The sequence below is a fragment of the Onychostoma macrolepis genome, chromosome 07, assembly GCF_012432095.1.
Source record: "Onychostoma macrolepis isolate SWU-2019 chromosome 07, ASM1243209v1, whole genome shotgun sequence".
NCBI classification, from domain to species: domain Eukaryota; kingdom Metazoa; phylum Chordata; class Actinopteri; order Cypriniformes; family Cyprinidae; genus Onychostoma; species Onychostoma macrolepis.
The window spans coordinates 29,189,984-29,215,137 of NC_081161.1; the positions used below are offsets into that span (position 1 = coordinate 29,189,984).

General features: G+C 39.7%; 1 protein-coding gene across 6 annotated transcripts in view; it reads right to left on the reverse strand.

Annotated features, from left to right (window-relative positions):
* The window catches only part of kcnc1a (potassium voltage-gated channel, Shaw-related subfamily, member 1a), a 77,156-nt gene that overhangs the window by 21,282 nt on the left and 30,720 nt on the right, over window positions 1-25,154 (reverse strand). For 2 of the 6 annotated variants that reach the window (XR_009271948.1, XM_058781154.1), the window contains exon 3: window positions 21,467-21,652. Coding sequence is in view for 4 of the 6 variants with exons in the window: in XM_058781154.1 (XP_058637137.1) it covers window positions 21,467-21,652 (186 nt within the window). In the remaining 2 variants the exon portion in view is untranslated. Of the gene's footprint in view, window positions 1-13,025; window positions 20,835-21,466; window positions 21,653-25,154 lie in introns of those variants that run through there. The other 4 variants (XR_009271947.1, XM_058781153.1, XM_058781156.1 and 1 more) reach the window with 4 other exon arrangements.

The following is a 25,154-nucleotide window of genomic DNA, read 5'->3' on the forward strand; positions in this document are numbered from 1 at the left end:
AGAAGAAGAAAAAAAAGAAACTAAGTGAAGAAGGTGACAATATACATGTGCCAAAATATAGAATCACTTGGACAAACAAACATACTGATAGCCAACATTACAAGTCCGTTAGCTCCTGTATTTGCATTCATGTCCGTGAGTATGCGTGTGTGTGTGTGTGTGCGTATGTGTGCGTGTGTGTTTGTGTGTGTGTCATTGTATAGGGTTGAGGGAGGAAGCATACAACTGAAATAGTATCTTAATAGATTGATAATAGATATAAGTAGTGTAAAAAAAAGAAGAAGAAAAAAAACAACAATTTTTAAAATAAATAAAATAATAATAATAATAGTAATAATAATGATTTCATCAAAACTGGGAAAGGGTGGAAGACAATCAAGAGGGCAAGTAAAAATAATAATATTAATAATATTAGTATTGAATTATAAATTAATAAATGTTTCTGGGGTCTGCCTCCGATCCCACCGTGGCTACAACATATCAGAACTTAACTCCCCAGCCCATGTAATCCCCCAACGGCAGTGCCAGGGAGAGATGCTGCTGGGCAACAGGGCCTAAAGCCTCGAACCCAAAACATCACCCATCCCCGGCCACTACATGCCACACTTATATATCTATTTATTTATTATTTATTTACTTAATTATGTTTTTAATGTGTAGATGTGTATATGTCTCAGCTAGTTTGTGATGCATTAAAAAAGTGGGACGTATGGTGCAGCCTAGGCCAGAGACCCAGCCCACCCACACGGCACACTTACCCTGTATATGTGTGTATTTATTAATTAATTCATTAATTTATTTATTTATTTTGTCTCCTTATATATATATATATATATATATATATATATATACATTATGCACCCAGTTTTATATAGGCCCACCCACTTAAACATTTGAGTACATTTTTTTCAGATTATTGGGTCATGTAGCCATATGAAGGTGTCTGTTCTAGAATCAACCAGGGGTGCGTTTCCCAAAAGCATTGTTAGCTAAGTATGGTAGCTAGTTCCATTGAACTCCATTGGTAACGACCACCTTGCGACTATTGCTTTTGGGAAACGCACCTGAGGTTGTTGCTGAGCTCTCAAAAAGAGAATAAAGAAGAACTTGGGATATTTCCAAGGTCCCTGTTCATTACAGATATGAATACATGTAATTAGATTACCAACTGAGTAGCCTACATTTCAAGGTTTCATTTCATGCACATTATATCTTGTGATGAAGGAGATACTTGGACTGTATTTAATGGAGGAGCACTAACATCAAAGTACTCTGACTGTTTCCAGAACCGCTTCCAACAACAGAACGTTCAAAGTCCTCTGGAGATTTCTGGTAGACAGCCACATTAAAAATCAATGATGTTCGGTTTTCATAAAAATGCCATGCATTTTGAAATCACAATAAACACAATAAAATATGTCATATTGCATTTTAAATAATATTCTGGTCTGTATAAGGTTATTTTCTGTAGATTTTGCATATGTCGTGTGCATTGCACAGAGACTAAATTAATTCATGCATTCTGTATTTGTAGACCCAATTTATGATGCATGAGTCTCTGTCAGTTGCAGCAGTAGGCTACATATGTTGGCCGAAAACAGTAAGTTTTCCTATCTGCATATTCACTCACCTTTCCTATTTGCAAAGTCTATAAACTTAGTGTGCACTTCAAGCTTATTCCAGTGGGGCAGTAAAAAATCTGTATGCACACACTCCAGTGCTCCTTTTGTAGTCATAGAAGAGATAGGATGAGAGAGATAGAGAGTCAAAGAGGGCTTGGCTGCTTTACAGGGTTCCCACCAGAGGAGATATGAAAGGGCAGACAGCAAAGAGCTGTAGATGAAATGCATGTGTGTTGATGTTTCGTGTGGGCATGCAGTCAGTATGCAGTCAGAGCTGCTCTCAACTCAGCACTGATAAAGATCACAGAATGACACTAATGAAAAATATATGTTTTATCATTCATATTAAGGCATATTAAAGGGTATAGCACATGAGCTGCAACGTTATTGGATTTATTAAATATTTTGACATTAATATTAACAATTTGGTAATGGTATTATATTCTATATAATATTAATGAGAGCATAATACCATCAAGAGAATATAATCATAATTCAAAAATTATATAATTCCATAACTTATATATATATGTTTTAATATTTTAAAGTTGTATTTATAATCTTTTATAATCAACTCCTTTTTCTGTTTTACTCCCTATTTCTATCTCTCTCTTCATTATCTCTTCGCAGAGCTCCTCTATCTCTTCTGCCAGTAGTCCCAACCACTTAAGCGATTGTGAAGGCTTAATTGGTGTTCATTAAACTTTCAGGGCTGGCTGCTCGATGGCAGGCCGTCCTGTGACAGCACAGGAAGATGAAGTAACAGCATGAGCAGCAGAAGGCCCTGAGCAGACTTATTGCACATGCTCAGTGGCCTTCAGCCTCATCATCAGCACATTCATAGATAGTTCAGCTCATTACTCACCTCCAGTGAGTAGCAGAGGAGGTTATGTCCTGCACAGGAAGAAGTCCTGTCATCAAACATGTAACTATCATTCACTTAAGGAAACTGAGCTATATAAACAGCAGTTATTTTAAAATTGGAACGTCCAGCAGACCTATTGGAATCTCCTTGGAATCTGATCTCCTAATCCCTCTGAGATATAATGGCTCCAAGCACAACCAAGACCCTGCAGGGATTTCCTGATTTCAGTTCTAATTGGAGTCCAACCTGCAAGTGAAATCCTGCCCTATTCCCAAGCACAGCATTGGTCTTTATTTAAAGAAAAAACAGTGCAAGACTTGAAAAAATGTCTGATTTGCTGTCAGCTGATGGGAGGTTTAGTCGCTTTAGTGCCATATGCCTAAACCCATGGCTTCAAGATTTCCATATTTCTGGAATTGTAAGATTTGTAAAATGTTTATTTTTAGTTATTTCATGGACAATTACCACAAACTTACAACCCAAATTCCGTAAATGTTGGGACGTTTTTTAAATTTGAATAAAATTAAAACTAAAAGACTTTCAAATCACATGAGCCAATGTTCATGAGCCAACATAGAGAACATAACAAATGTTTAAACTGAGAACTTTTACACTTTTATCCATTAAATGAGCTCATTTCAAATTTTATGCCTGCTACAGGTCTCAAAAAAGTTGGCACGGGGGCAACAAAGGGCTGAAAAAGCAAGAAATTTGGAAAAGATTCAGCTCTGAGGACATCCAACAACTAATTAAGTTAACTGGCATCAGGTCTGTAACATGATTAGCTATAAAAGGGATGTCTTAGAGACAGAATCTCTCAGAAGTAAAGATGGGCAGAGGCTCTCCAATCTGTGAAAGAGTGCGTAAAAAGATTGTGGAATACGTTAAAATCAACGTTCCTCAATGTCAAATTGCAAAGGCTTTGCAAATCTCATCATCTACAGTGCATAATATCATCAAAAGATTCAGAGAAACTGGATAAATCTCTGTGCATAAGGGACAAGGCCGAAGACCTTGGATGCCCGTGGTCTTCGGGCCCTCAGACGACACTGCATCACTCATCAGCATGATTCTGTCATTGACATTACTAAATGGGCCCAGGAATACTTCCAGAAACCACTGTCGGTAAACACAATCCGCCGTGCCATCTGCAGATGCCAACTAAAGCTCTATCATGCAAAAAGAAAGCAATATATGTGAACATGGCCCAGAAGCGCCGTCGTGTCCTGTGGGCCAAAGCTAATTTAAAATGGACTGTTTCGAAGTGGAAAAGTGTTCTATGGTCAGACGAGTCCAAATTTGACATTCTTGTTGGAAATCACGAACGCTGTGTCCTCCGGGCTAAAGAGGAGAGAGACCTTCCAGCTTATTACCTGCGTTCAGTTGAAAAGCCAGCATCTCTGATGGTATGGGGGTGCATAAGTGCATACGGTATGGGCAGCTTGCATGTTTTGGAAGGCACTATGAATGCTGAAAGGTATATAAAGGTTTTAGAGCAACATATGCTCCCCGCCAGATGATGTCTATTTCAGGGAAGGCCTTGTGTATTTCAGCAGGACAATGCAAAACCACATACTGCAGCTATTACAACAGCATAGCTTTGTAGTAGAAGAATCCGGGTGCTGAATTGGCCTGCCTGCAATCCAGATCTTTCACCTGTAGAGAACATTTGGCGCATCATTAAATGAAAAATACGTCAAAGATGACCACGAACTCTTCAGCAGCTGGAAACCTATATCAGGCAAGAATGGGACCAAAATTCCAACACCAAAACTCCAGAGACTCATAACCTCGATGCTCAGACGTCTTCTAACTGTTTTGAAAAGAAGAGGAGATGCTACACCATGGTAAACATGCCCTTGTCCCAACTATTTTGAGACCTGTAGCAGGCATCAAATTTGAAATGAGCTCATTTTTGCATAAAATTGTAAAATTTCCCAGTTTAAACATTTGTTATGTTATCTATGTTCTATTGTGAATAAAATATTGCCTCATGTGATTTGAAATTCTTTTAGTTTTCATTATTTCATTGTTCAAATTTATAAAACGTCCCAACATTTCCGAATTCGGGTTGTATATGTTTACCACATATTTTCCCTTTGCACAATGCTCAATTAAGGTATAAATAAGGTATAAATAATGTACTGTATAGTATATATAATATAATAATAAATATATAAAGTGAAGTGACGTGTGGCCAAGTATGGTGACCCATACTTGGAATTTGTGCTCTGCATTCAACCCATCCAAGTGCATACACATTCTGACTCTCTATCGACTGCCCCCACTGCCCCCAAGATATTATACAAGATATTATACATGTCTATCTGTCTGTCTGTGTGTGTGTGTGTGTGTGTGCACGTTTTTGTGAAAAGTCAGGACATAGATTTGTATAATGACAAAGGTATGACATAGGTTTTACAAGGTGAAGGTGACTTTTCAGGACATTGACCCATGTCCCCACTTTTCAAAACGCTTATAAATCACACAGAGTGAGGTTTTTGGGAAAGTTGAAATGCACAGTCTCCTGTAAGGGGTAGGTTTAGGTGTAGGGTTGGTGTAGGGCAATAGCACATACAGTAAGTACAGTATAAAAACCATTACGTCTATGAGATGTCCCCACTTTTCACAAAAACGAACATGTGTGTGTGTGTGTGTGTGTGTGTGTGTGCTGCCTATATTTTTGTGGAACCCCTGATACATTTTTCAGAATTCTTTGATGAATAGACCGTTGAAATACACAATTATTGAAAATATTTTTTGTGATAAATTAAAAGTCTTACTTTCAGTTTTAAACAAATTAATTTCATCCAAGATGAATTAAAGTATTAATTTTCTTTCATATGCAAACCTCCATATGTGCACACACACGCATAAACACACTGGTTTCCACATTTTATGAGGGCTGTAAGGATCTACCCGCCAGCCCAAAAAGCAGAATCCAGAGGCCTGGTTGAAGGTTTAATGCATGATCGGTCTTTTACTTGCTCCTCTGAATTTATCTAGATTTCGTTTCAATTTTAGTCTAGCTCCATGTTCAATCTGACTCCAATTTCAAGTGATCATTAAATTTAGGCAATATTTCGAATTAAAAACTGATCACAAATATCGATTGTATATTAATTTAGATATTTGATTATTCCGGACTCACTTTCAATTATCTGTTCACTGGAGACCTAATGTCTCTTTTAAGTCTCACGTTGGCCTTACATGGATCTTACGCTCACAAATTCGCCAGTCTGATGTTAGTCAGAGGGTGTAGGTAGACTAATATCTGTTTTACCTGCCGCCTACTGCTTGCTTATGACAAAAAGTATAGTTCACTTAGTCCTTTCCTGTACAACTTACAAACAACAGTGATAGAGAGAAATCAGAAGGTCTCATAAATCAAAATTTAACATTTATTTGTCTTTAAAAACGTGTCATGCCAATTACATAATTAAACTATAAGAAGCCAATTCAAAAATAAAAAATACATAACATCAGTTGTTCAAAGATGAATCTAAGAGTAAAAATGTATACTTGACTTCAGGAAGATACATAGTATGGAGCATATGAAATACACTCCACACTACAGGCTGATCTGGCTACAGAAACATTTTATTATCGGCCCCAAACAGATTACATCTGTGTATGGGGGATGAGAAGCCTCTGTGGAAGCCGTTCTCGCGCTCAAATGATCACACCTGGTGTAGAGCAATGTTTATCAGATTTTGAAAGGAGACACAACAGAAGTACAGAATTCACTTAAGTTTTCAATATTCCTCATAATATAAGCAGGGCCGCATTAAGACTGCACTGGGCCCCGGGGCTATGACTTACTGCAGGGCCCCTATCACAATAATGATATATATATATATATATATGGGATAAAAATCCTATTTAAAGCTTTAACTACAGTATATGTGACCCTTAGACCACAAAACCAGTCTTAAGTCGCGAAAAATACATTGTATGGGTCAAAATTATTAAAAAAAACATTTATGCCAAAAATCATTAGGATATTAAGTAAAGATCATGTTCCATGAAGATATTTTGTAAATTTCTTACCGTAAATGTATAAAAACTTCATTTTTGATTAGTAATATGCATTGCTAAGAACTTCATTTGGACAACTTTAAAGGCGATTTTCTCAATACTTTGATTTCTTTTGCACCCTCAGATTCCAGATTTTCAAATAGTTGTATCTCAGCCAAATACTGTCCTATCCTAACAAACCATACATCAATTTCAGATGATGTACAAATCATCTTCGCAAAAATTGACACTTAAGATTGGTTTTGTGGTCCAGGGTCACATATATTCTTGATGCACTGAAATTTGATAATTTTTGTTATCAATTTCAATATCACAAATGATAATACTAGTCTAAATAAACATAAGCTTACTGAAGACAAATTAGGCTACAACAGAACAAAGATCATAAGAAATCGACCTACTTGAAATTCTTAAAGCACTGAATAATATTATGATGTATAAAAAAAATGTACAAATAGACTGAATGGTGTCCACTGTATTCAATATACATTCATTCTTATTTATTTTACAAAAGTGATTCAGTCAAGGACAGTGAGAGATTTTCTTTCTGATGTTTGATTTACATTATTGACACAAATGGCAACAGCATTATTAGCTATATTAGGCTGCTTTAGAGGAATAGTTCACCCAAAAATAAAAATTCTGTTGTTGTTCTAAACCTGTATGAGTTTCCTTCTGCTGTTGAATGCAAAATAATATATTTGGAACAATACTGGTAATCATACAGTTGCTGGGCCCCCATGACTTCCGTAGTATGAAAAAAAAATACTCTATTGGAGTCAATGGGGACCAGAAACAAGTTGCGATCATTCTTCAAAGTATCTTCTTTTATGTTGAGGAAAACAAAGAAATTCATAGAGGTTTAGAACAACTTGAGTTTAAGTATGACAGTATCTTCATTTTTGGGTGAACTATATCCTTTTAAGATCTCATCATATCCAGGATCTCAGATATAACACTACACATGCTTTATCTTTAAATATTAACGTTCATTTAAGACACAAATAACTGTGTTTACGAGGATCCTCGCAAAGACGAGAATTTTTGACACACAGCGGTGTATTTGAACGTTTAAGCACAACAAGGAGCAAAAAGTTTATTCAGTCGCAATACGAGCAGATGCGCGCCGCGCGAAATCAGATTGAAACCGTCTTAATGCACGCATTTACCAGAATAAATTCTGCCCCACTGCTTAATGTTCATTAACAGTTTAAACCATTTGCTTTAATACCTGCTTAAAACGCGTTTAAATGATAAGTTTAGCCTATATCTTGACGCGCAAAAAGATTGATTATCTCCCAACCCTTAAATGAATAGCCTATATAGAGTTTGTTCAAACACAAAACCAATATACTGAACATCCAGTTAATAATCAAACTAACCTAAAATCTGCGTGGACGATGATGATGACGCTGAATGTTTTTTTTGTTTTTTTCTGCTCTGCGCAGAATAAAAAGTGGACTGCTGTGTGCGGTCCACTCGCTGTTCCAACAACTTCCACTCCATCATTAGCTTTAGTAAAATAACCCAATAGCTGGGGATTTTACTGACTAACTTGTGTTTTTTTTTTTTTGTTCTTCGTATTTGGAGTTTTTCATTTTTTGAGCCCCACTCTCTCAGAATTGCTGACATTTTTACTTATCGAATATTGTTGTTTGCGCGACCATTTCCATATAACTCCAGAATGCAGTGAAGAGTGGAGGTGAATGGAGAAATACTGGGCAGCGATCACCTGATAGATATGTGCACATATCGTTCAAAAAAGTCAAATTTTTTTATTTGGTAAACCAAATTCAGACTTTACGCTTCAATCTCAAATGTTAATGTATGGAATTTACGGAAAAGCTCAACTAAATAACAGCATTAATAAGTGGGGGGCGTGGGGGGGCGTGGTGGCTTTGGCGATCGGCGCTCCAGTCAATCTACCCCACAGCCAGTCACGGGCCCCCTCCTTGCTCGGGCCCCGGGGCTTCAACCCCGCCTAGCCCAATGGTTAAAACGGCCCTGAATATAAGTGACTACTGTGAAATTGAGACCAGTTTACCAATCGCACAGAGACCTTTAGAATGATATCAAACATGAAGGGGGAAAACGTACTCGGTTACTATCGTAACCTCGGTTCCCTGAGATATGGTCGAGTACTGCGTCGTAAGATGCTGGATGGGAAAAACTAATTTTTTCCTCTTCAACTGAAGCCTTTTCAATCACACAGTGAAACTATAAAATCGAACCAATGGCTCGGCGGTGGCACTGAGCGAGCCTATGGCTATGCAACCCGCCATAGCTCGCAAAAATGGGCGGGGCCTCTGGCTATATAAGCGGTCGCTTCGCCGCCGCATCTCAGATTTCTTCGAATGAAGCGACTGAGGCGTGCAGCTCATAGCATGGCCAAGAATGCAGTACCTGTTCCCATATCTCAGGGAACCGAGGTTACGATACTAAATGAGTACGTTCCCTTTCGATATTCCACTCGTACTGCGTCGTAAGATGCTGTATGGGAACCAGCACAATTAAGCCGTGCTATGATGGGGAACGACTCAAAACCAAGACTCACTTGGGAGTAAGACACAGGGGAGTCAATAGAATACACCAAGCACAGGATGAGTCATCAGGGTCATCCGTGGCCTGGGTGTCGTCCCCTATAGTTTATACCTGGTATAATATGTATATAGTATATATAATATGGACCGTCCAAGTGAAGGAGGGACTTGAACAATGTTGGTCAAGCGAACCCATAAGACTGCTAAACTAGCCGGAGGCGGCGAACTAAGCAGAAAGGACTCTGGCCTGTAAGGCAGGGACGTCCAGGTTGTAAAACCTTACAAATGTGGACGGTGAGGACCAGCTGGCCGCCTCACAGATTTCCGAAATGGACACCCCGCTGGACCATGCCCAGGAAGAGGCGATGCCTCTGGTGGAATGGGCTCTGACTCCAATGGGGCACTGCAAGCCCAAGGAGGAGTATGCTAGGATGATAGCATCCACTAACCACCTGAAATTCTTTGCTTCGTAACAGGGCGACCTTCAGCGCGGTTACCGAAGCTGACAAAAAGCTGTTCTGATCTCCTGTATGAGGCAGAACGCTTAATGTATACCCTCAGGGCCCTGACGGGTCAGAGCAGGGATAATTCCTGGTCATCTGTCGAAGGGGAAAGCGCGGAAAGAGCTATGACCTGGGCTCTGAACGGAGTGGAGAGCACCTTAGGTACATAACCCAGCCTTAGTTTCAAGACGACCTTGGAGTTGTTAGGCCCGAATTCCAGGTAAGCAGGGTTGATGGAAAGGGCCTGTAGGTCTCATGCAATAGGGACATGGAAAGCCGCTATGGCTGCCACATGGTGGATGAGGAACGCTGTTTATCCAGCATCTCCTGCAGAAACGAAAGAACCACTGATACATCAGAGGTAACCGGATCTAAGTCGCAGTCTTGACACCAAGCCGAGAAAATAGACCATTTCAGGGCATAGAGGCGTCTGGTAGACGGGGCTCTAGCTTCTGCCATAGTGTTTAAGACACACTCTGGGAGGTCGAAAGCGAATTGGAGTGAATAATCTCGTCTTATCATAGCCATTACCCACTCTGACACGGGGATGGCCTGCCAGGCCTCAGCCCGTGTGGCAAGAGGTTGAATAGGCTCTAAAGACTGGCTGCATAAGGGCAGGACGCTTATGGTAGGCACAAGAGGATATTTGCTCTCTTTTTGAAAATGTATGTGTTTTACTTTGTCCGCTATCACAGCGTTTGGACTCCCGGCGCTAGAGTGGGCCCGTGGGGAACCAATAACACACTTCCCTCTGCACCCAGCACTGAGCGGGGTGACAAGAGGCACATTAGAGGCTGCTTGCGGGGTGGTCTGGCGGTAGCGAGACTCGGGCCCCTCCTCATTCTGCCTGGCAGATCAGGAGGACTTCTGAGGTGCCGGATCCAAGGCGATCTTGAGCCGGGGTCCATGGTGCTTCGGGAAGGGGTAGCGTCTTGGCAAGCGGGAACGCCCTCTATCCTGCCAGTCGGGGCTTGGGAGTGGCCGGCGTTGGCTTGGCGGGCTGCTGAGTTGGTGCAGGCTTGGGACGACTCGAAGCAGCAGAAGAGCTGGTGCGTTTCGGAAGTGTCGCATCGCTTGAGACAACTGCTGAGCCTCCGTAAACTGCTTCACAAAGCCCTCCACAGCTGGCCCGAACAGGCTGTTCGATGAGACCGAAGCGTCGAGGAAGGGAACTTTATCTGCCTCTTTCATCTCCGTCAACGTGAGCCACAGGTGGCGTTCCAACACTACCAGGCTGGACATCGACCGCCCGATGGCCTGAGCGGTGGCTTTGGCGCTGGCGCTGCGTGAAGAGGCGGCGGCAAGAGGGTGGGGTCAGTCACCGAGCCTGATAACTCCTCCGCGTCTGAAGCTGCCAGAGAAATGCTGTCATCCATCTCATCATCACTCCCACCGAACGAGACCATGTCGCTCGCAGCCGTGGAGGGACGCTGATCAGGTTGAGTGAAGAGGACCGGCGAATCTTCTCTCTGCGGTGACGGCGAGGTACACGGGCACTGAGCCGACATGAGCTCGGCTGTCTTTTCCTCGCAGGTCCCTGGGAGGAAGAAGATGGGAGGGCGCGAGGGGCAGAGTCGCTTTCTGAAAAGAAAGCTATCCGAAAGCGCAGAGAGGCGAGACTGAAACTCTCGCAATGAGAGCAGTCAGTCCCGCTGAGCGCAGCGTCAGATTTCCCCAAGCATGACACACATTCAGCGTGACCGTCATCAGCGTGCAGGGGAGTCCAGCAAGTCTTACAATGACGACGCGACATTTGAAACAACGCCGCGAGAACATGCTCTTTTTGTGAGGCTCTTTTAGATAGTCGCCGGATGGCGGCAGGGGATAGACCGGGAATCTGCGAGCTGCAAGAGGTCCAAACCGGCTGCTGAGGCGTTTCAACGACGAATCTCGGCGTCAGCGAAGAGTCAGCGAGGAAGAATCTTCGTCGCTGAAGAGAAGAAATCTGAGCCATAGGCTCGCTCAGCGCCGCCGCCGAGCCATTGGTTGGATTTTATAGCACCGCTTTATAGCACGAACCAATGGACGTGCAGTTTCAACTGCGTGATTGAAAAGGTTTCAGTTGAAGAGGAAAAAAGGAGTTCCAGTACGAGTGGAATATCGAAAGGGAACAATATATAACAAGATATACAAGATATAACACATGCGGTATATGGATATTCTTGCTTTTGAGGGAGAAGAGTGAGAAGGGAGAGGAGAGGAGAGGAGAGGGAGGAAGGGGGTGGTAAATGAACAAGGAAATAAGTTTGGTCAGGGTGGTGTTGTTTGTTCTCTTTGGAGATCTCTTCTCCAGATTAGTTTTATGGTTTTATTGCATAGCATCTATTTTGCGAGAGTTCCTGAGTTTTGGCCTCATGAGAAATTAATTTCATAAGAAAATAATTTCACTCCTTGCAGAGCTTCCCATATACATAATACATTTTATACTGTATAAACTGAATATTCTATCCTATTACCCTAACCATATCCCTCACAGAAAGCATTTTTAGATTTTCCCAAAAAAAAAGAATGTTCTGAATGACAAGTTGTTTTTCTTATGGGGACCAAAACAAATTGACCCACAAGGTTAAAAATGACTAAATTGCTGGTATTACTATAATTGTTTGGTCCCTATAATGTAGGGAATGCCAGGTACACACACACACAGTCTAATAAAATTATCCAAATTTTGTCTTACATGATATTTTTTGATGGTGTGGCACTGGTTGGGCACTAGGCAGGGCTGCTATAGAGGCTTTGCTGTTCCTGCAAGTTAAACCCCATTGTTGCAGTGCTCTGCAGTCAGAAGTGTTACTATTTGTCTCCTTACCTCAACTCAGGCCATCCTCCACAATTTTACAGGTGTTCAGCCTCTTGTGTGTGAGGGTGTGTAGATGGTAATTTATGATAACCACAATTGGAGAAGGTGAATAACCATGGTTGAGATTTCATGCACACACATAAACACAGGTATGTAATTACTGGTGAGGTAATTATCACTGTAAATACCTCAATTACCCACAGGGACTAGTTTTGTTTATGTACCTCATGAACAGTATTAGATCTATGTAGGCAGATGCAACAGACTGTAATGATACCGTTACTGACATAGAATAACATCAGTGATAATTATGTGAAGAACTTTGTGTTTTCATGTGTAAACGTGTCTGATGAATCGCGGACCCAAATAGCACGTTCAAATGTAACCAGGCAGCAGGGAGGCATGGGAGAAATGGGCTGCCCTTGAAAGCAGATCACATACTTGTGTTGCTATGGCTACGGTCCCTATTAGGTAACTAGGTTGCCATAGTGTCTGAAAAGATCAAAGCTCAGCAGCAGAGCAAAGAACTGGGGGTACATGCACTCAAACAGAGAAAACACAGACACTTGCACCCGGACACACGCTCACACAGGGCCACACGTGCATTTAGCTTCCTGTCAGTCAACATGGATATAAAAAAGACAAAATCATAAATCAAACCTTGGGAACATTTCATTTGACACATTTTAGGATGTATTTAGACATATATGACAGACATGCAAAGAATTAAAGATATACAGTATATAAAAGGACAAATACAACAAAGTTATTCAAATGGTTCATTTATTTTTCTTAAACTTAATATGTCTTTACTAAAATCCTTAGAAGTCCCCCTAAAAACATTTAGTTGGTTAAATAAATAGTAGGTTATCATAGAGAGTTCATTTGAAATGCAGCCTTTCTGACAAGCTGATAACTGCAATTAGCAACAAAACTGGTAATCTGTTAAAAGCAATAAAAGAGCCTTTGAAGCATCCTCTCAACAGAATTCAGTTATATTTAGCTCATTGTGCAACTGGAATCATGCCTATATAGTTTATTTTCATAAAATGCTTTTATTTTACTTTTTCAAATGCACATGTGGAACTGAGGTATATTTAATATTTACCATCAACATCATGCAGTTTGCAATCATTAATAACGTTTCTTAATCCACCTAACGAATGCGGATTGTATAGTAGCTATAAGGATGTGAGAAAGATTTGCCTATGAATAACCTTGCAAAGTTTAGCTACATAGTATAATATAGGTAATATTACTGCAATATTTACAAACATATACTTGGTCAACCTTGGTGCTTAAAGGGGTCATGAACTGCCTTTTATTTTGTGCTGTTCTCTGAGGTCCACTTATAATGTTATTAAGATTTTTTACATCAAAAAACATGATTTAGCTATTTTCTGTCCTGTTTTTAACCCCCCTCATCAGAACGCTCTGTTTAAATAGGCGTGGCAGTTTGTAAACTCGGAAGTAAACGCCCACAGATATGATTGGCTAATAGTTGTGCATGTTTGACAGCCTACATCCTTCACAGATGGACGCTGCTGTGATTTAGGTTAAAACCACATAAATACTCAGTCGGCGCAGCATCTTCTTTTAGTTTTGATCTTTCTGAAAATCTTGTGTCAAATTGTGCCTTGTTTGTAAACGAATCCACGGTAAAATGAAGTGAACAAACGACCAAGTTCTTACCGACACGGTCTGGAACTTTCCTAATGTTGGGATCAGAAGGAAAGCAATAGAAAGACTGTTTTTCCACAACTTGGCACTGCATAGCCACTTTTTGTGTTTGGAGCATCATTATCGTTTGGTTTCTGTGTAGACCTGCATGTTCACCTCTCTCATAAACACTACATGCGCGAATCGATGGGCGGGGCTAAACAGGCACCGCTGTAGAAGCAGGCGTTGATCTTCTTCTGCGGAGGCCATACTTATCCACAATATTACATCATAGAGGTGATGTTTTGGCAGACTGGCTTCAATATAAGCTGTTTTTAGACTAACAAGAGAGTTTTGAGTTTTGAAACTTACAGGATGTTTTTATAGTACAAAGATCTCTTATTTGTGAGAAGAGGAAGAAATTTGGTTTCTCAGTTCATGACCCCTTTAAAATACAGAGACATTTATCTGTTAGCTTCTCTTCGGTTTAAAGTGAACCACTCAACAGAGAAGTGTAGCCTTGTTCTATAATGTAAAAAATAAATAAATAATTTAAAAGGCAGAAGGTTTTTATTTGTGAAAATGTTAGATTGTATTAAATGTACTGTTTTAGTAATATCTATTTTGGAACCTATTGAGAGAATTACCGACTAATTCAACACAACATTTGCAACAAAGCTTCTTAGGAAGTATTGCTACTTAATCTGGTTTCTTCACCTGTAGATTTTAAAAACTCCATTAAAAACATGTCTAACTCATTGGCAGTGAGTTTACTTCAAACTAACTGGATATAGATATACTGATGTCAGTTTTTACTGCATGATTCTAAAAGAACACATCAATGTGTGTTTGACATACTTTCTGTTTAAAAAGTTTAAAATCTCACTTCATTTAAATAACCACTTGCTTTTACTGGAGTGTACTGATGTCTTTGCTGGGTTCAAGGAAAGAAAGAGTTAGAATGGAATTAAGAACATTATAAATACATACAATTTGTCCACTGGCATTTATAAACTAAGCAAATACAGGGCTCAACAATAAGGGCTTGGGGGTTTGGCTCAGTTGTCAGATGATCAGTCAGACCAGTGCTATATTGTGACTATGTTTATTGATCTTTATATACATAAATACATGGAAAAAGTTTGCAAGGTCTGCAAAGTCTGCTGAAAAAGGCCACCAAGATCAAGGTTATTTGTCTTATACTGTGAAATTTCTTTAAAAATTGGTCCACACAAAAATGAAAATTCTGTCACAACTTACTCACCCTCATGTCATTCACAACCTGTATGCATTTCTTTCTTTAGCAGCACATAAAATAACATGTTATGAAGAATATTAGAAACCAGTTTCCCATTGAGTCAATAGCATTGACTACCATTGTATGTACAAAAACTTCAATGGAAGTCAATGAGAAATGAACATTCTTCAAAATATCTTCTTTCATGTTCCATAGCAAGAAATCACACCACCAGTTTGGAACAACATAAGGTGGAGTAAATAATGATAGAATTTCTAACCCTTTAACAAAACATATGTATTTGTCGTACATTTTGACGTAAGGAAATAAATTCATGTACGTTCAAAGGATTCTTATTGTTGAGCCCCGGAATGTAAAAGTTTAATATAAAAGTGCAAACAGCAAACAAAGGCAACTGATGACTTACAGCAGCAGCACAACAGAGAACAACATCATTAGTTTGAGCCCATTCTAATTTAAAGGCAGCTTTGTGAATATTTGTTATGATTCACAAAAAGAGCAAAAACGTATTGGATAGGTTTGACCTTATAACCCTGTAAAGATTACTAGATACTCTAAATATTCAGTCGCAAGCGTGGGCAACACGAAAAGCATATTTACAGTACAGACACACGTACAAAAACACACACATATTTAACACGCATGCACTCAAATACACATTTTACACACCACTACAAGTTGACAGTACTATCAGCCACCAACAAAAAAGTCCCTTTGAAATACATTTAAATGTGTAGAAAGGGGTCTTCCACCCATTCGTGTACAACAAACAGACTTATAGAGCGTTATCAAGAAGTGGGAGGGGTGTTCTGGGCCATGCACACAGTGGTTGGAACACCACGATTCATGACACACACAGAGTCTGCAGGCGGTTTGTGCCGGCCCTGCCGAGAAGCCTCTACAGACATAAAAAAGAAGAGAGACAACAGACGAGTTATTACCCAGACACCTAGAGAACAAAGACGGGTGAAGAGGGTGCGGGATGACGTGCGAGCCAGCGCAGAGGAGACATGGAAGGGGTCAGGAGGAGTAGGAGGAAGGGATGAAAGGAGAGCAGAGGGTGACGTTAATGCGGTCTGCTAGCAAGCACATTTAGCAGGCGTATAAGGCAGGCTTTAGCATCATACCTCATTGAGCAGAGTGTATGTTGACACCGCTTGTTCAAAACTTCAGCTCGTTCACAGCATGCAGGTGTTTCACTGTTTCCTTCAAATGTTAATGGTTTAATTCATCACCATGCTCATCAGTGCAGTCTGCCATGCTGCTCCACCTGGAGACATACTGTATTTTCTTTTTCTTTTCACTCGCATCAAAGACCTTCCAATTCAGCTCTTTGTGCCTGTCGACTTCAGGTCAAAGAGAGTATTGGTACATCGTCCAATGAGAGAAACAGAAATAAAACAAACATTCCACTGCAATCAATGAAAATAAATAAATTAATTAATTAAAAACCCAAGCGCTCTAACAGGTTTCATAGAAAATTTATTTCATGCTATGGTTGTAGTCATGTTTTCCTGTTTTTCTATGCAGTTATTGTTGCATAACATAGTGCATGCATTTGTCTTTCCCCAAAGTTAGTTAAATTGCATACAATTCTCTTATAATGTAAATATACATTTGTCTTTTTTGCTTTTCTTTGTGTTTTAGTACCTAAAAGTAATGAGAGAAAATGTAAAACATCTCAACAGGATGCCATTTTTCTCGTTTTTTGATGTTTTTTTCTCCAAAAATAACACTGTTAAAAGTCTGCACTTGATATGTGAAATAAACAGTTGCTCACGACAGTTTCCACAGGATCTATTCACCAAGTAAGTAAGACATAAAACAGAAAAATAACTCATTTTGCTCAGTTTTTTTCTCTAAAAAGATCCAGAATCACAAGCATGCCAGACAGAAACAAAGTTGAAAAGTGGAATTTACAATCTATCTGACGGCAGTAACCACTAGCGCCTCATTCGGAATTTGAGGTCAATGTGACCAGAGCTGAGTCATGTGGTTAACAACAAAGACAGAATGAAGAAATCAGTTGCTGAAATAAAGAACATGGTCTCTGAACATCTCATTATCCATGGCTACATGTCAATTCTGCAAAAGTCAAGAACTCTTGAAAGAAAATATTTGTTTTGTACAGACAGATTCATAACAGATATAGAATATTTTCCTCTTTTTTTTTTTAATGTAACACCATGCAGCTCATGCTAAAATGAACAGGTAAGAGTCCACTACATCTGTCACTGCAGGTACTATCATTAGTATTATGATTATAAAACTCATTTTGCTGGCTTTAAAGCCATCTGCTCATCGCACTCTTCGGTCGATGGTCCTTAAGGTCCTCCTTAAAAAAAGTCCTGGTCCATGAGATTCCTCAGACAGTCGGAATCTGGATAAAAATGCTTGCCACTGCGTCGACTAACAACATCCTCTATTGTGCTCTCTTTCTACATATACGTCCTTCCTTTGGACTCCAGCCTGAAATCCCTCTGGCCACTGTGTGGAGTCCAGCAAGGCTGAAGAAGGGAAACCAGGGTTTCGAGATGCTGCTGCCTTCTCAGGTCACTTTGAGCACCTCTGACTGCATATACTTAACTAGGGCAGTTTCCTCTTTGCAGGGATCTGCAGTAGAAAATACAGGGGAGGATGGGATTGCTCAGGGTCATCCTGCCATTGGGCCTTGTGTTCATTCAGCTCACAGAATGAGGAGGAAATGGGCTGCGAAAATAAGACTTCCCTTTTGTCTGCACTGTAAAAACGTTCATTTGGGTTGCTTTCGCAATCCAGGGCTAAAGAGGTCGGAGAAAGAGAGATGAACAGAAATGCACAGGGAGAGTGAAAGAAGTGCAGAGGAAGGAGAGATGTTTGCTGTGGACAGCGAGAAAAAGGGAGTCCTGATACCTCCTACCTGGGGTCTTGTTAATGAGGCGATGAAGAAAGAAGGGAGGAAGACTCCACCAGTGCAAAGGGGAAGTACGGTAAAAATTAAACAGCTAAACGAAACCAAAAAAGACACTGATAAAAAGGCGTTTCGTCTTCCAGGTGCCTGGAAGGATTTTATGTGAGAATATACTCAGACAGGAGAGGATTTATAAGTAAATATTCATAGTAAATCCTTAAAAATATCATTATTTCTATCGTTTGAAGGGACGATGCAAGTCTTTCCAGTTCTGAAGTGGTTCCAGGAACAACAACAGTGTGCTCTAAAAGAAAGGTTTACCTTTCTCATCCCAGTTCTTTTATTGTGTCTGATAAACACTTGTAACTAGGAAATCGTTAAAAATTTCCCTGAGATCATTTGGAGGTTTTCTTTCTCTCTGATGGCTTTGTGTGAGTTGAGAGTCGGTACGTAAAGACAAGAAACAAGCAAAACGGACGGAAGAGGAAAAGGAGGAGGGGAGGAGACAAAAACACAGCTCCAGAAAACAAGGACCAGAGAACAAGACAGACCAGACCAAATCAAACAGCGCAGAGAACAGAAGGCAGCAGAGCAGGAGGAAGACCCAGGGAGACAGCTCTAACTACACAACTGCTCCATTTCTTAGAGAATGGAGGGGATTGGAGAATGGGACCGCCGCAGGAGAACAGGTGGGCCACAGGACCCGGTGGACATCGATACCACCTCGGCCAGCGTTCGGGCCTTGCTGGTTATGGTGCCCAGGCTTCGGGACTTTTGATAACCTTGGTTTAGTGGAGAGAAATGTGCATATGGCAGTTGCTGAGACACAAAGGTTTCGTCTTGACCTCTGTCAGTTTGCTCCACACCATGTTTGCTGCTATGGGTCAGGTTTAAAGGGTTTAATATGGCATGCAATCTCTGTGAGGGCATGCACAAAGATCGGTTGGTTAATCTGGCATTAGAGCGAGCAAAGAAGGCTGTGGATTGCAAGGCAAAAGTTGCAAATAGAATTTAGAAGTTCACAGATTCATTAACCTAGAAATTTAAATTAACTGGTACATTTGAAATTAAGGCAACCAAGAATCCTGTCTAATAATTTGTCAGAGTCAGATCCTCAGTTTCTGGCACTTCTCCATAGTCTCTATATGACTTGCACCATCATTTTGAGTCATTTTGACAAGAAACACATTTTAAGTATATGTACAATGAAAAAGGAAAGTCTCAGCTTTCAAATGATATCATTATTATGTTGCCAAACTGTTAAATGGTGGCTGTAGTAAAAACATGGCCGTTTTCATATTTTTTTTTTTCTTTTTCTTTTTTCTTTTCGAAAATTAATTCAAAAATACAATAAATAATTAGGAAGACATGAAAACAGTTTAGGAAAAAATAAAACACAATTATATTATAATGCATATATTTAAAGAGTTTATTTGCGTTATCAACAATTTAATTTATTTAAAACTTTTTTCTATTATCATTAAGTGAAACAAGCCATTTCATTGACGCCTTTCCATGGTTTAAAAATGTATTGGACAATTACTGTATCAACATACCCTCTGATGTTCATTCATGTTCGCTATTAAAAATTAAGAGAAGATCAGTTCACATGCATTTATGTGCTGCTGTGTGAACTGAGGCAGGGGAAAATTGTTTGAATTTCATAATAAAACTGACATAATTTGAAAGCATAGACTCTGATTATTATGACTCTTATTATATCTAAAACAACAAAACAGAAAACTTAAAAGTATTTTTTTTTTTTTTGGTTATCACATGTCTTCACTAATGGCTTATTGGGACTTTCGACTCGAAATAAAAGAGCATGTCACATATGTCAGTGTTGTATCTACACCATCATATCCTTTGCCTTCGTGCAAAACCAAGTCTTCACTTTCTCATCCAATACCATACAGGCATCAGGACAGATTGTGCAGCAAGGCCGCAGGACTGCCCCAACACATGCACAACATAATGCTACAGAAAAAATAACAGTGCAATCTGAAGCACTGCATGCACACTCACACGCACGCACACACACATCTCTCAAAACTCTCATAAACTTACACATACACATACAGTAGAACACACAAAGACAAAAACATATATTTGTTGGGAACAGTGTGTGTGGTTCTGCTTGGTGGTCATGTTGACCATCTTGTGGTGCTTTTGACTGTGGGTAAGATCTGAAGTCAAACAGAGCATGCTCACACAGAGCAACATGTCATAAGACACAGACAGCGCTATTGGTTAGAAAATGATCACATGACAAATTGGTGGATGATAGCAGGATATTCTTTTGAATGTGATCAGAAACGGCCAGTTTGGTGTAATTATTGTGGAAAGGTCATCTTTAGTCTACTAGAACTAGAACAGGTGTGAGAGAACATGAACGTGTGTTTGTTTTTATAACACTACATTTGCTGACGATAATTGACAGCCTGTAAAGCTACATAGCGTGTAGGGGCCTTTTATTTATCTAAGGCTGCTGTGAGCGGTTTGAGCGTATGACAGCAAAACAGGCATGGATCTCAGGTGGTGACCCTGGCATGGCCGTCTTCTGGGCTGTGCGCCCAGCCTAGCTGCAGCAGAGGGTAACCCTGTGTGCCATGCGTCGGGCCGGCCGGCTCCGCCCCTGACCTCCCTGAGAACATTCCGGCTATGAGCCAAACAGGTAGCATAAGGAAGACGGGAGAGAGGGAGAGATGGAAGGAGGTACAAACATAGAGACAGACCACAGGCATGTACAGTGGTGGAAGAAACAAGTAAAAAACAAACAAACAACAAAGAAAAACAGAAAAAGGGAAGATTAAGGTTGGCCCCAGGAGGCAGCTCTATGTGTGTTAATATGAGTTTGACGTAATGCAGCGTGGTGTGGAAAAAAACTTATTTACAATATGTTAAAAGAGAAGAGGGTTGGAGAAATGTGACTTGTGGAAGGATCTGAGCGTGCAGGGAAGGGTCTTTATCTGATACTCCCTGTCTCATTTTATTTACATATGAAAAATGCTGACGGTAGTGTCTGAAAGATAATAAAAGTTTCAACAAAAGATGCAGTTTTTGAGCCCATCTGACTCAAATCTGAGATGGCTGAGCTAGACATTTAAGTACAAATTTGGTCTTTAACTGCAGTTAATAAACTGCATCATTATAAACTGTCTGTTGTGGGCGCGCTCTGCTTGTCTGAATGTTTGGACTGTCTTTATTTATTGTGTAATGCACCTGATATATACATCTGTGTGTTGTTTGTTTGTGTGTGTCAGGCAATAGCCTCACACAGTGGTTACATACCCTTCCTCACTCGGGTGCCCGTGTTTGTGGATCGTCTGCCGACGTTCAGCAGAAAACACGGAGTGTCTCCCCGTGGCTCGCTTGGGTTAAAGATCTGGCCGTCCTCAGGGGAAATGGCTTGGTCTATGTGGGGACAATCCTCATTGGCCAGCGCTGCTTTAGCTGCCTCACCGTTCACTTTGGGATCTTCAAACACACAAGCACATGTAAGAGGAACATGTAGCCATGGCGAAACACCAAGACTGATGAAAGAGAGGGCTTGCGCAGGACAAAGAGATAGGCAAGAGAAGGTAATGCGAGGCCCTTCTAGTGACATGGATGTAAATGTATGTTATGTATGCATACATTCATTTATTTTGGGGTTGCGAGCATACTCATTCAACAGCAAAAGTAATATTAACATGTTATTCTGGTATTTTATTAGCAGTTCTGGTCATATTTCAAATACACTGCCTAAACCTTTCAGGGAAACTACACTCCAAAAATTAAAAATGTCTGAAAACCACTAAATTTACTACACATGTTTTTTTCACCGGTTAGGATGGATGAATTAATAAATAAATAAAAACCCAAGAAGTTAAGTTGTATTTGATCATCTTCATATTTAATATGCAATTTATGCACAGAATGCATATAGAAATGCTAAAAATAGTTTTTTATTAAACATCCCTAGTTTCCATTTGCGGAATGTTTTTTCCCATCATTTTTCATCTGTTATACCTAATCTAAATTATCAACCAATTTACATTAAAATTTTCTAATTATTATTTGCATGTTGTAAACATGGTGCTAGCAACATGTCATGGGTTCAATTCCCAAAATAAACTGATATAGCTTAATGCAATTTAAGTCATTTTGTTTTGTATTTGATATAAAAATAGTTGCAAAATGCATAAATGTAAATAATATAATCTAATTGTATCACACATTTTTACCCACATATGAATTGTATGAGAATAAATTTAGTTATGCATTGGTTAACGTATAACCTTCTAGTACAGCAAAAACCTAAACATGTCTGTTTTCAGCATTACATTTGACCAAACAGCAGAGTGCAGCTCTGGTTTTGCTCCAAAGAAAGAAGGAGGAGCATTGAATTATAGCTCCTAGCCATAGCGTAATACATAGAAACAGCTCATGGCAACCAGCCTGTTCACCTGTGAGCTCTCTGGCAGCCAGAAGCTTCTGCTCACTCGATTTACACCTCATCGATCAGACCTGTGAGAAGGGAGAGCGCTGCCAGAGCTCCTCAGGGGAAAAAGCGCTGGGAACTATCATATCTCCCACCTGGATTTTCCATTGTATCGCCAACACTGATTCAAGCATGCTCTTCCTAACATATTACTGTCAACAAAAGAGCATCTATCAGCAACTACGGCAGGCTTTAACTTTGTGGTTATTCAAATAGGACATGAGACATGTTGGTAATATTACAGTGGCTACATTTCATTATGGTCTGTTGATAGATACAACATGCACACCCTGTAGACACATATACACTATGGTTTATATTAACACTGTGACCCAACCAAATATTGATACCTTCTTAAAGGGATAGTTCACCCAACATAAAATGAAAATTCTGTCCTCATTTAGTTCCAAATCTGTGTGACTTTCTTCTGTGAAGACAGCTAATGAGAAATGGAGCTGTTAAGCTTCGAAAGAAAAAGTATTTTAAAAATATCATTAAAGTCCATACAACTTGTTTATATTTCAAGTCTAGCAAAACAACAAAAAAGGTTTGTGCTGAACAAACTGAAACTAGATCAACTCATTCAAAAGGTTCAAAAGAACAATTTGTTCAAGAATTGGGCATCATAGTTCCTGATGAATGCACCGAGGAGTCTGTTCCTCACACAGAAGACTTAAATATATCATATATCAAAGTCATCTGAAGCAATTTTACGATACTTTATGAAACTGCCACAGTTCTTTTTTACTTTCATTACACTGAAAAGAGCGGCCAGAATGTATATATATACAGTCATGGCCAAAAATATCGGCACCCTTGGTAAATATGATCAAAGAAGGCTGTGAAAATTAATCTGCATTTTTAATCCTTTTGATCTTTTATTTAAATAATTAGATAAATAATAATCTTTCATTGGATAATTAGATTTTTAAATGGGGGGAAATATCATTATGAAATAAATGTTTTTCTCTAATACACATTGGCCACAATTAACGGCACCCTTTTATTCAATACTTTTTGAAACCTCCATTTGCCAGTTTAACAGCTCTAAATTTTCTCCTATAATGCCTGATGAGGTTAGAGAACACCTGACAAGAGATCAGAGACCATTCCTTCATCCAGAATCACTCCAGACCCTTTAGATTCACAGCTCCATGTTGGTGCTTCTTCTCTCTTCTTCTCAGAGGACTGGAATGGCCAGCAGAAGCTTGGTTTTGTGCTCAGTTACTCATTTTTGTGTTGTTTTTGAGGTTTGTGTTTGGATTATTGTACGCTTGGAAGATCCAAACATGGCCCATTATAAGATTTCTAACAGAGTCAGTCACTTATTGATTTTTTATCTGTTGGTATTTGATAGAATCAGTGATGCCATGTGTCTAAACAAGATGTCCAGGACCTCCAGCAGAAATATAGGCCCACAACATCAAAAATACAGCAGTATATTTCATTGTACACATGGGGTACGTTTTATCCCTGTGTTCACCAAACCCATCTTGAGTGTTTGCTGCTAAAAAGCTCATTTTTTAGTTTCATCTGACCATAGAAGCCAGTCCCATTTGAAGTTCCAGTCGTGTCTGATAACTGAATATGCTGGAGTTTGTTCTTGGATGAGCGAGGAGAATTTTTCTTGAAACCCTCCCAAAGAACATGTGGTGATGTTGGTGCTGTTTGACAATTTTTTTTTAAGGTTTTCTGCCCCCGAGACACAACTATTTTCTGCAATTCTCCAGCTGTGGTCCTTGAAGAGTCTTTAGCCACTCAAACTCGTTTCATAACATTTTATGTTGATTAGAAATACTTAATTAATGCCCTGATGGTGGAAATGGGAATTTTCACTGCTCTAGCTCTTTTCTTAACTAATTTGTGAAGCTCAATTATCTTTTGCTGCACATCAGAAACAGGGCTGGACTGGGACAAAAAATCGGCCCTGGCATTTTTTGGTCCTGGCGGCCCACCACTATATACACTACCATTCAAAAGTTTTGAAACAGTAAAATTCATCTTTGATCACAGGAATAAATTACATTTTAAAATATATTCAAATAGAAAGCAGTTATTTTAAATAGTAAAAATATTTCACAATATTACTGTTTTTGCTGTATTTTGGATAAAATAAATGCAGGTTTGGTCAGCAGAAGAGAATTCTTAAAAAAAAAAAAAACATTCAAAAATGTTCAATAACTTTTGACTGGTAGTGTAGATATGTATCATTGCATCTAGTTGCTTTGGATAATAAAAAAAAACATCAGGTCTGACAATATTGTGTCTTTTCGAATTTAAATCTAGATTTATTCGCATTGGCCCATGGAAACCTCTATGAACACACTTGACTTGACCAAAAAATCGCGGTAGACGAATTTACGTTTTATTAAGAAGTGTTTGCGTATTTCGCACTAATGGCGCGCGCACAGGATAGATGCCTGCCTCCGGTGCGAATCCCGATCAAGGACTTTACCGATTCAACTGCTCTCCTCTCCTCCTCCTGCCTGGCTCTTT